At 39.8% G+C, this 12,626-nt stretch overlaps 1 protein-coding gene across 5 annotated transcripts in view; it reads left to right on the top strand.

Annotated features, from left to right (window-relative positions):
- Positions 1–12,626, top strand: part of sec31a (SEC31 homolog A, COPII coat complex component) — a 34,807-nt gene that overhangs the window by 3,713 nt on the left and 18,468 nt on the right. For all 5 annotated transcript variants that reach the window (XM_056235860.1, XM_056235862.1, XM_056235861.1 and 2 more), the window contains exons 5-16: positions 45–140; positions 2,338–2,478; positions 2,709–2,851; positions 3,855–3,954; positions 4,031–4,192; positions 4,284–4,436; positions 5,330–5,560; positions 5,658–5,732; positions 5,834–5,881; positions 9,743–9,947; positions 10,086–10,264; positions 11,998–12,124. In XM_056235860.1, the coding sequence (XP_056091835.1) occupies positions 45–140; positions 2,338–2,478; positions 2,709–2,851; positions 3,855–3,954; positions 4,031–4,192; positions 4,284–4,436; positions 5,330–5,560; positions 5,658–5,732; positions 5,834–5,881; positions 9,743–9,947; positions 10,086–10,264; positions 11,998–12,124 (1,660 nt within the window). The remainder of the gene's footprint in view (positions 1–44; positions 141–2,337; positions 2,479–2,708; positions 2,852–3,854; positions 3,955–4,030; positions 4,193–4,283; positions 4,437–5,329; positions 5,561–5,657; positions 5,733–5,833; positions 5,882–9,742; positions 9,948–10,085; positions 10,265–11,997; positions 12,125–12,626) is intronic.

Genomic DNA, 12,626 nt, shown 5'->3' on the forward strand with positions numbered 1-12,626 from the left:
GGTGTTTTGATGATCAGTGTACATGACTGTTTCCTTCTCTTCAGCCAAACCTTGTGGCCTCCGGGGGAAACGAGTCCGAAATCTACATTTGGGATTTGAACAACTTCAGCTCCCCAATGACGCCAGGACCCAAAACACAGGTACAGATCTCATGTGCAAATGCGTCACATTTTATTGTGTTTTTAACAATGCCATTTTCTCATGTTTTTATCACTGACGAACGATGTGTCCGAGTTGCACCATTAGGTGTTTCAGAAATCAAAACAAGTCTTTAGTTCACTGGTTAAACAACTTCTTTTGAACTTCTCAACTGGTTCACGAACCAGAGTGACGTCTAGATCTGGAATAAATGAATGGAATCTTAAAATGCCTTGGCCATTTTTATATCGAATATACAGGTCTAAAATATTTTATCGGGTAGCATTTGTGAGTAAAATATATTTAGAGGTCCTTATCCAGCAAATCACAAAACTGGAAAAGTCTCACAAATTCATTAGTTAAAAAATGTGGGAAACTTGAAGAACATTTAGCTCTTAAAACCTCTAATTGAATCAGTTATTTTAATCTATGGACACTAGAGCATAAACACTGAGTAGCGAACATAGAACAAATCACCTTTTGAAAGAAACTTGACCCTTCAAATAACAATTGTATTGATTACATTGTTACACCAGAAGATGCGACAGGCGACTGTTAAAAAATGTTTGTCTTGAATCATTCGTACGAGAGATTCGTTTAAAAACGCTGATTCATCCAGTAATGAAACAAGCGAAGTATTTATGTGCGAGTCGTTGAATTATTCATTCAAACTGATAGTTTAGTTGTCTATTCAGAATCGTGGGCGAATCCTGGTCTGAGAATCCGTAAAAAAAATTATTCTCAATTTATAATGGACACTAGTTTCTGTAAATCAGATGAAAATGTTTGAAAACAAGCCATTTCAGGCAATGTACGTTACAGCGTTACAGCCTTTGAATATTGTTGTCCACAATGGAGGCCCTTGGAGTTAAAAGGCTGAGAAACACTGGGTTACAGGATTGAACCAAATCTCTGTTCTAAGCAATCAGATCTGTGCCTGGTGGATGAAACAACTGTCACACAAATAATAATAAATAGCAAGCCTACAATATATGTCGGTACACTTTATTTTGATGGTCCCTCTTGAACAGTCTGTTGACTATAAGTAACTTTGCAACTAAATGTCAGCAAACTCTCAGAGTATTAGTAGACTGTGCTTAATATCTGCTAACTCTTTATTGTGATGCTTCCCAACAGACAATATACTGACTATAAGTTACATTTACGTTTACATTTATTCATTTAGCAGACGCTTTTATCCAAAGCGACTTACAAATGAGAACAATAGAAGCAGTTAAACTAACAGTAGGACAACAATACATAAGTGCTATAACCCCTCTCAGTTTAATTTTAGTGCAGTTTTTTTTTTTTTTTTTTTTATAGAATAGAAGAGAAAGTGTTAATTCTACTGAATCAAGTGCTGCCGAAAAAGATATGTCTTCAGCAGTTTCTTGAAAGTGGCTACTGACTCAGAAGCTCTGGTTGAGTTAGGCAGATCATTCCACCAACAGGGAACAGCCATGGTAAAGGTCCGAGAAAGAGATTTTGTGCCTCTTTGAGATGGTACCACAAGACGACATTCGCTAGCAGAGCGCAGGTTTCTGGATGGCACATAAGTCTGAAGTAATGAGTTTAGGTAAGAGGGAGCAGTGCCAAAGTTACTTTGCAACTACATGTCAACTTCTGCTAACAGTCTACTAATAGTCAACAGTAGAGTTGTCAAAAAGTACCGACTTCGGTTCTAAGTCGGTACTGAAATTTTAAAATTGTGACGCTTTGAGCGCTGTTGAGCGGAATCGTAATTGTTTTGATTGGCCATTGTACTCACGCGTTAATCGGATTTGTCTGTGATTGGCTACAATGATCAGTGCTTCAAAAACATGTTGTAAAAATACATCAAGGGCGCTCTTCACCGAGTGTTTGAAAGCAGGACCGGTCTGCTGATAGACGCCTGCTTGTGCTTTGAAACGACTCTCATACGATTGTAGCCAATCACAGACATATCCGATGAGTGAGTGAACACAAAGGCCAATCAGAGGTGTTTACAAATCTGCTCAAAGCGTCACAATTTTAAAATGTTGGTACCGAAATGGTACTTTCTGACAACTCTAGTCAACAGAATGTGTTAAAGGGACCATCAAAATAAAGTGAAACCCATATATCTAGGGATGGAAACTTCATAGAGGCTTGTGCTGGACTGTTTTGTCCTGGGACAGTGAGCAGCCCTGTCCAGTTTGACTGAGGTGTTTGTTCCCCCAGCCCCTGGAGGACATCAGCTGTGTGGCGTGGAACAAGCAGGTTCAGCACATCCTAGCCTCGGCCAGTCCCAGCGGGAAAGCTTCAGTCTGGGACCTGAGAAAGAACGACCTGATCATCAAAGTCAGCGACCACAGCAACCGGGTTTGTGCAGTTATTCGCCTTTGCCTTGATTTGACTAAACCTCCCTATAATAACGGTGAACTTGCATTAATAATACCTAATAACTTGTGTGTACTTCACTAATGACAAAGTATCATGTTACGACTGTGGTACTTCTATAGTATTTCTATGTCACTGTTACTGTTATCATCTGAGACGTGTCCGTGTTCCTGCAGTGATGTGTGTGTGTGTGTGTGTGTGTTGTGGTTCAGATGCACTGCTCTGGCCTGTCCTGGAACCCAGAGGTGGCCACTCAGCTGGTTCTGGCCTCTGAGGACGACCGGATGCCCGTCATACAGATGTGGGACCTGCGCTTTGCCACCTCGCCTCTCAAAGTGCTGGAGAACCACACAAGGTAGATGTAAACCAATATTGACCCAAAAAAATTTCATATTTTTCATATTCTGTGCGGTGTTCCGTTCACAGCAGTGACAGAAATGACATTTTATCATGAAGGCGTGATATGTGCCACCTTGAGTTGATTTCCAGGAGCATTTTTACCTTTATAAGGGCATTGTTTTAACCTTATTAGATTTATGCATAATCTGTTATGTAAAATTCTTACATCAATTAACTAGAACGAGACACTATAGGCTTTTACCAATCAAAATCAATTTTTGCACTGCAAAAGTTACACAGAAACTGCATCTAAAGCAGCATTTAGATGTATTTATAGATTATTATTTTAAAAATAATATTTTGAGTATTGAAATTTGAAGTCGTTTTTTAATTTTTTATAAAATACTTTAAATATTAAACTAAAACCTCCATCAAATGGTGGCATGTCATTTATCTTTGTCTTAATGTTTGAGTCAGTGACCGATTAGTTCTGAATCATTCAACTGAATCATTCAAGAATGAAGCGACTGTCTTTATGAATGGGTCATTGGATCATTGAATCATTTAAAGTGCTGATATTCAGGAACGGAGCACAACACTTCAGCTCTGGCTTTGTTTGGGACCAGAGTTGGCAAATTTAGCGAGTGTTATAGATTAGCGACTTTTCAGCCCCCTGTTGCAACTTTTTTTCAAAAAAGTGACTGGTGACAAATCCAGCATTTTTAGATTGCTGTTTAACATGCAGTCAGTCACTATATCATACTCTTTCCGTTATTTGACAAAAAGTAAATGATAACAGCTTTATTGGATATTTGGCTGGATATTACATTATAGTTACAATATGTAAGCATGGATTAGGAGAGAAAATGGATGTAAACTGCCAACATTACGCCATCCAGTGACATTTTTTGACCAGGCTTTAAGCTACTTTTCATTGGAAACATGCATCATTCCATTTAAAAAATAGTTGGCGATACACATCACACACCCCTAACCCTTATCTGTGTGTGTGCTTTCAGAGGTATCTTGTCCATAGCGTGGAGTGTAGCAGATCCAGAGCTGCTCCTGAGCTGTGGGAAAGATAACCGGATCCTGTGCTGGAACCCCAACACGGCTGAGGTGAGACCTGAAGAACACCGTGGCCCCGCCGACACTGAGAGCGGTATGACATGCATGTCCTCCTGTCTCCTGTCAGGTCCTGTACGAGCTGCCCACCAGTGCCCAGTGGTGTTTCGACATCCAGTGGTGCCCGAGGAACCCAGCTGTGCTCTCCGCCGCCGCCTTCGATGGCCACATCAGCATCTACTCCATTATGGGAGGAAGCAATGATGATGCCAATCATTTACAGGCTGATCAGGTACAACTGAACTCTGAATACACACATTCTCATAAGCTAGCATGGACATTGATGATCTCACAGTTGCTCCTGATGTCCTTTGGGTCAATAGTTAAGTAGCTCATTTGGAAATATGGATCCCTTTGGTACGGGGAAGACGCTGCCGCCCCTCCAGCTGCCTCAGCCCTCCTCCTCCCAGAGCACCATCACTCCTCTGAAGAAACCGCCCAAGTGGATCCGGAGACCCGTCGGAGCGTCTTTTGCTGTGAGTGGCCACAGATCTATCATGAGGGGCTTTCACACCGGACGATCCTTTTCATAGTTCCTAGAACTATTGCGGGAAGTACCCGGATTTTGGCGCGTTCGCACCGCAGGAACGGTTTTAGTTCTAGGAACTCCTTTTGGAGGAACTAATTTATCTCCTACATCAGAGTCGGTCTAAACCAGCGCTATAGGAACTACAGTGACGTTAGTGACGCTGATTGGCCGAACACACGCGAAACACCAGCACCCGCCATTTAAGTTTTTTTAACCTTTTAAGTTGTGTAAACACAGAATATAGTTTATATATTTACTCCAGAAACTAACTCTAATGAACATGGAGAACAGTGATAGATGGACCTCTTAACATTTACTGAGGAGAAAAATCCAACGTGACTTTGAGGGGACCAAGAGAAACATGATTATGTATTTCTGCTCAACTAGCAAACACTGGACATCAAGCACACGACATACGCTAATGCCTTTTCATATACTGTTTTTCTATGTATAACAGTTCTATCTAATAACGTATTAGACGACTGTTAGACATCGTAAACTAATGAACTCGGAGAATGCGAGCGCTGTGAGCTCAAGCTCTGGCGTTCTCAGTGCCGTCAAAATAAGTCACAACAACGAGCTGTTACTGGCTACTGCTACTGGCTCAGACTATTTCAGTTCCCTCAACGCCTCAACAATGCGCCCGAACACACCTGGTTTTCAGACCAGCAGCCCATGGGCGCACAAATGGGGGCGCACATGCATTTGCTATTTAAACAATGTGGCGTGAAAATGATAATTGTGTCAGGCTGAAACTGCAAAACACACTTGCGTCGCGGTGTGATAGGGCCCTAAACCTTGTGTGCTTGTTTTAAATCCGCTTTGTCTTTTTGTGAACAGTTTGGTGGCAAACTAGTCACTTTGGACAACATCAAGCCGCCGGCCCATCAGCCCCAGCAAACTTCTGCCCATGTCGTGCATGTCAGTCAGGTTGTGACAGAAACCGATTTCCTTGATCGATCAAACCAACTTCAGGCGACACTCACCGCAGGAAACTTCCTTGAGTACTGCCAAACCAAGACTGAAGCTGCTCAGAATGAATTTGAGAAGACCATTTGGTCTTTTTTGAAGGTAGGACACGTGAATACTTCCTAAACTGGCGTACTTGTGTTCCAAGAACAGCAGGCTTGTGTTCATCAAGGTGTAACCAATAGATTCATGTTCTCAGGTAAACTTTGAAGAAGATGCACGTGGCCAATATTTGGAGCTTTTGGGATACAAGAAGGAAGAGCTCACCCTAAAGGTATTTGTTTAAAAAAAGTATGGTTTATAGTGTGAATATCTGAATCTGCTTCTTTGGGTCTCAAAGTGTAGGACCTGATTAGATTTGCTTGTGGTTTTCAGATTGCATCAGCATTAGAAGAAAACTGCAAATCTGATGCGGCCGATGTGGTGAGTGCACCAGTCGTGGTGTTTTATCTACAGGTCCTTTTTTTCTATTTCCACAACTCGTTCATGCAGCCTCTGGGTTCAAGTTCAGCATGTTTGACTTCATAATGAGTACCAAGAAGATGCATTTTATCTAATTATATAAAACAAGACAGGAACACTAACCTTTTTCACCATGAGCTTCTCTCTTAGGAAGGGGAAGTGAAAAAATGATTTGGAGAAGAAACTTGCACAGTACAAAAATATTCAGCAGCTCAAGCAACTCTTTTTCTATAAACCAAACAAAATGGAAAATACACTTGAGCCAAAACATCATGACCAGTCACGGGGGAAGCGAATATCGCTGATCATCTCCTAACAAGGCCACATATTAAGGTCTGGGTAGACAAGGCTACGTCTACATTAATCCGGAAAACACTAAATTCACCTTGCCGCAGGACAGCAAATGCGAGTACATTTTCTGTCATCTTTGCAGGACTGTGATATGAAGAGTGTGCAAAGTAACATATTTTACCAACTGTGTGAATGTGAATAGCACATAACAGGCAAAATACTGGTATAATATCTATGGGTTCAATATTTACATTTACATTTATGCATTTGGCAGACGCTTTTATCCAAAGCGACTTACATTGCATTTCAAGGTACACATTTACATTCATATCCGTTCTTGCTTTCCATGGGAATCGAACCCATGACCTTGGCGTTGCAAAAGCTGACGCTCTACTGTTTGAGCAACAAGAAAGAGCAACAATATGAAAGTGGCATTTTCATATGTATCCACTTTGGAAAGCGTTTTCAAAAAGCTTTGAATTTGTTAATAAAAAAATGCCGCCTCTGTGTGGATGGAAGACCAAATTGGAGAGTGTGTTTTTTAAATGAAAACGTATTAGTGTGGAAAAGGCCTTAGATTCAGTTCTCATAATCAGCTTGTGACGGATGCAGGAGAAATGGCAGGAATAAAGATCCGAGCGACTTTGACAAGGGCCAAACTCTTATGGCAAGGCGACTGGGTCAGTTTATCTCTGAGACGGCAAGGCATGTGCGTTGATCCCGGTCGGCAGTGCTGAGAATTGAGCAACACAAACACAAAACCGGTGTTGAGCGTCCATGGCTCTTCAATGCTCGAGGGAAACGAAGGCTTTCCCGTCTGGTCCGAGCCAACAGAAGGTCTAACTTGTAACTTTGTATAATGTAATTGGAATTGAAATAATTAAGCTGGACTAGACTTTATAACAGTATAGGGAAACTTGCAAGAGAATTGCTTGCTGGGTAGCTTTATTTGTGGTGGATTGAGTATAAGACTAACCTCAGCCAAGTCTTGCAATTTAGTAGGCATGGTCTTGTGGGAAAACGCATGGACTTTTTCTACCACCTGTTGTGTACATGGAGAACCTGCACCTACCAATGAGAGTTGACTATCAAATGTAGGCATTTGGCCATTGTAAGATCGTTATTTTCTTGTGTATCCATTTGCCTAGGTGCTCATTTGCTTATTTACAACGTTTTTTTTAGCAGATCTTTTCTTCCATAATGTGACGTACATCCGAGTGTGAAGTGGATTATGGGAAAAAAGAAACAAATGAGACTTGCTTCTGTGCATCGGGTGTTGATTGAATAGAGGCAGATCTGAACGCAAGCTGGCAGTCGATTGTAAGAAAGGGGCATCGTTTAAATGGACGAAGTGATTGGAGGAGTCCAGTATACGTCACCAGAGACAAATCTGTCATTCCAGTTATGATGTTTTGATTGGGAATTACAAGGTCCATTGAAAAAAAAGAAAAGCAGAGAAGAACAATTCAATTGTTCACAAGAAGATCAATAACACGCATTTAGAAAATAGATTGATTTATTTTCATTTAAAGCCAACTTTGATTATAACAAGAAATGGTTATTTTACCGTTCTAAAATCAATGGCTATGTTAATATCCATAATTATAATGGCCCTCATTTATCAAAAGTGCGTACACCAAATTTCCAGCGTACACCTGGCGTACACCCAAAACCACGGTGACTTTGAGATTTATCAATATGGACGTTGGCGTACGGCACGCTCAAATCCTACGCCAGCTCAGGAGGTGGTGTACATGTACGCACGTTTTGAGTTAGAGCGGAAATGCGCAGAAAAACAATTCCTAACACCACAAAATGCACTGACAAACTAAAAGATATTATATATTATGACCCACTGTAAAACAAAAAAACAACATAGTAGTTATAAACTTCAGTGTTTATTTTTGTGCAACATGGACTTCAATGTTTAATTTGTGTGACTTTACCAAAGCATTTGATTTGTAAGCATATGTATTCCTTCAGTTGCGAGCCTGTGCGCTTTACCCTGACGTTTCATGGTTAGGCCCGGCAGGTGCGCACGGACTGGGTTCGGTAACGAAAGGCTTTCATGACCAAAAAATAATTCAGACTGACAAAATAATAAAAAATACATTCTTCTTCTTTTAAATAATAATAATAATACAAATAATAATAATGACATTCTTCTTCTAAATAACAATAAGCGTCATTAATAATACAAATCATACTAATAATAATAAGAATATTACAAATTGTCATGCAATTATTAATGTGAATGAATGGTACTCCACATCACATCATCATCATCACTATTGTACACCCCAATACATGTAACGTGATTCGAAATTGAATGCTAATTCAAAAGACGTGCTGTAAAATATTGCATTGTGATAGGTCATTTCGGCTCCACGTCAGAGAAGTTTCTCTTCTTTGCCGTCTTCCGTGTGTCCATGGCGTAAAATGAGGGCGTGGGGGAAGCGGAGACTTGAATATATAGGGGCGTGTTATTCTAATGACGATCGTTTTCAGCCGCGGGATTTATCAAGGGCAGGTATTGCGTACACCTGGATTTCAAAGGTACGCACAGCTTCATAAATCAGGCGGTGAGAGGAGTGTAAGCATAATCTTACGCCAACATATACGCCCGTTTCTACGCAAGAATGATAAATGAGGGCCAATGTGATTAAGCTCATGAAAGCAGAATACATATGAAGCACTGCAGGTTTATTTGCACTATGCAGGCACACGTATGCTTTAATTTATTTTCTTCCACTCTGACCGATGGTTTTGGCTATGGACATCATGCATTTTGTTAATGGTTTGTAACACCAGAATGGAGACGTTTTTAGCCGTGTCTCGGACAAAATTATGGAAAATTGGTATGAACATTTCACAAACAAAAGCAGCAACAAGCAGGCCTATTTGAATTGAACATTTTTTTGTGTTGTAGGTTGGGATACATGTGAATAGTGATGTAAACGTGGTAAAACGACCATGTTTTTAACAAATGATTCAAAAATGGCATGTAAATGGGATTAAAAGTGGTTTGACTGTGGTATAATTCCTCACTCTGATTATTGGTGTTATGTAGCCATTGTTTTCAGTTTTCAAGTAGGCATTGGCTTCATTGTTGGTTCATTTGGCATATTTGTTTAGGTTTGTTTAGTTTTGATTTCAGAATGTTTAGATTTATTATTTCTTATGTCAAGTGGTCCAAATGAATCCGGAAGAGGAAGCCATGCTAATGTTGTTCACTGCTTATGTTTTTCAGTAACACTTTTGTTTCGGGAACACATTGACTGTTAACTATGACTTTTGCCTCAATAAACTCCTAATTACTGCTTATTAATAGTTAGTAAGGTAGTTGCTAAGTTTAGGTATTGGGTGGATTAGGGGATGTAGAATATGGTCATGCAGAATAAGGCATTAATTTGTGCTTTATAAGTGCTAATAAACAGACAATATCCTAGTAATATGCATGATAATAAGCAACTAGTTCATAGTGAGAATTGAACACTAAAATAAAGTGTTACCTATGTTTTTCTAATCCAGGTTGAAGAGAAAAGCCCTGTCGAGATCGAGGAAGAAGCAGACCCTCCTGCCACAGAGACGCCTGACCTAGACGAGATTCCTGTTGACGATGAAGATGAAAAGCCCGTTGATGAAGATGAAGAAGAGCCCGTTGTTGAGGAAACATCCAACATAGACGTTACTCCAGCTCCAACCTCCGAGGCCATTAACCTCAAAGTTAGCCAGGGCAAGTGTCTTTTTTCTAACCCTACCTGATATAACAATAGTTGATTGATCAAATAACACTAGGAGTCGAATCTACTGAGGGAAGTTGAGTTTTTACTTCTCATGATTTGCTGAATTTGTCATGCTTGCTGTGTTTCAGATATCGACGGGCTGATCACACAAGCCCTGCTCACTGGGGATTACGAAGCTGCTGTTAATCTCTGTCTCCATGACAGTCGAATGGCCGACGGCATCATCCTGGCTATTGCTGGCGGTCCTGAGCTTCTGGAAAAGACTCAGAGGAAATACTTCACCAAAACTCAGAGCAAGATCTCTAAGGTGAGGTGCTGGGGCCGGGCACGGACACAACGTTCACGTTTTGATTCGATTTCGATTCACAAGCAGTCGATCGTGATTATTTGGGGCCGATCAGATTCTGTACATGGCAAATTTCCTCAAAAAAATTAAAAAATACTTAATACTCTCAACTAATGCTTAACTATACAGGGAATCCCAGTTGGTGCAGTACTATAGCATTAAGGGTTACAATTAAATGATTTGTATACTACTTACATTTAAATTACACATTTTCGTGCATTATAATAATACATTTTTAATGACATAATTATGTTTCTTCTCATTTAAAAAAAATATATATACAGTCAGGTCAATACATTGATTATTTATGTATTTTATGTATTTTATTCTTTTTTTGTGTGTATTTTAATATATTTATATTTGAATTGTGCTTTTTTTTATTAGTTACTATTGCACTGAATTACTGAGCGGTGGATGTGTGAAACACAATTTCGTTTTTATGTACACCATGAAAATGATAAATAAAGGAATCTAAAAATCTAAATCTAAAGGTCCATAAATATTGGGACATCGACACAATTCTAATCTTTGTGGCTCTATACACCACCACAATGGATTTGAAATGAAATGAACAAGATGTGCTTTAACTGCAGACTTTCAGCTTTAATTTGAGGGTATTTACATCCAAATCAGGTGAATGGTGTAGGAAATTTACAACAGTTTGTATATGTGCCTCCCACTTTTTAAGGGACCAAAAGTAATGGGACAATTGGCGGCTCAGCTGTTCCATGGCCAGTTGTGTTATTCCCTCATTATCCCATTTACAAGGAGCAGATAAAAGGTCCAGAGTTCATTTCAAGTGTGCTATTTGCATTTGGAATCGGTTGCTGTCAACTCTCAATTCGAGATCCAAAGAGCTGTCACTATCAGTGAAGCAAGCCATCATTAGGCTGAAAAAACAAAACAAACCCATCAGTGAGATAGCAAAAACATTAGGTGTGGCCAAATCAACTGTTTGGAACATTCTTAAAAAGAAAGAACGCACCGGTGAGCCCAGCAACACCAAAAGACCCGGAAGACCACGGAAAACAACTGTGAGTCTGCAGTTAAAGTTCTGCAGTTGTTCGTTTCATTTAAATCATTTCAATCCCAATATTTATGGACCTGACTGTATAAACATTGAAATCTTGGCTGTCATAACATGGATTTATTCAAACTTGTATTGAAGAACAGGTTGCTCTAGAATTTTTTAGCTAACTTACAAGCCTTGGACATTAAATGGTTTTTCTGAGGTAAATATAACATTACGTGACATTGTTTACAAGCTGTTTTATTGACATCTTTGAGCAGTTGAAACACTACAATGCTTTGTTCATCAACTCAAAACGGCATGGGCTGAAAGATTGATTCTTAGCATTCAAGAACCGATATTGCTCAAAATGAGAATTGATTTAAATAAATAAAAAAATCTGTATTTTTAACCCAGTTCCCACTACTGTTCTTCAGTACTAGTTATAGGAGTTATGAATCCTTCTCATTTTTTTGTTATTTGGACCAGACCAAGAACCAGTCCCTTGATGTTTCCTTTTTATAGTTATTGAATTAATAAAGTATTTATTGAGACTTTCAAAACATGGAATAACATGGGTTAATAATTACACTTTCACGTCAGGCTCTCAGATGTGTTCTGGATGTTTATTATTGTACTGAAATGCACGTTTACCACATTAATGTTGGGTCTCAATGTATTTTAGCTCATTAGTGCCGTGGTGACGAAGGACTGGTCGGACATTTTGCAGACCTGTGACCTCCAGAACTGGAAGGAGGCTTTGGCTGCGGTGATGACGTACGCCAAGCCAGACGAGTTCTCCTCTCTGTGTGGTGAGGCTGCTGTCTTTTACATTGTTTCACACATTAACTTTACAGTTCGACAGCATTAGACATAATGATTGCTGGTCTGATAAGGTCAAGCGTTTATATAATGAACTGGTGCTACTGTTAGAGAACCACATGGCTATCTAGCAGGTCAATAACATATTTTATCCTGTTGACTAAAGCCGGGTTCACACTGTACGATTTTGGCCACGATTTAGATGTCTGAGTCCTAAAAGATTCCTCGAATCCTTGGTCAAAATCTGAAGTCTTTGATTACTGGTTTGAGATATTTACCGACAGCCGACTAATGACCGTTGCCGTCAGATCTTACCTCTGCCTCATCACAGTCTTCTGTGTGTCTTCTACGACAACCGCCAAATCAAAGACCAATAGGAGTGCAGAACCTGATGTTGGTGTATTAGTGTGGCAACAACAAACCACCACTTGCTCCACACAGCTTTAATTTTGACTGGATGATCATATGTGACCCTGGATCACAAAATCAGTC

This window comes from Rhinichthys klamathensis, unplaced genomic scaffold (genome assembly GCF_029890125.1).
Source record: "Rhinichthys klamathensis goyatoka isolate OS25496 unplaced genomic scaffold, OSU_Roscu_1.1 h1tg000431l_1, whole genome shotgun sequence".
In the NCBI taxonomy this organism is placed as follows: domain Eukaryota; kingdom Metazoa; phylum Chordata; class Actinopteri; order Cypriniformes; family Leuciscidae; genus Rhinichthys; species Rhinichthys klamathensis.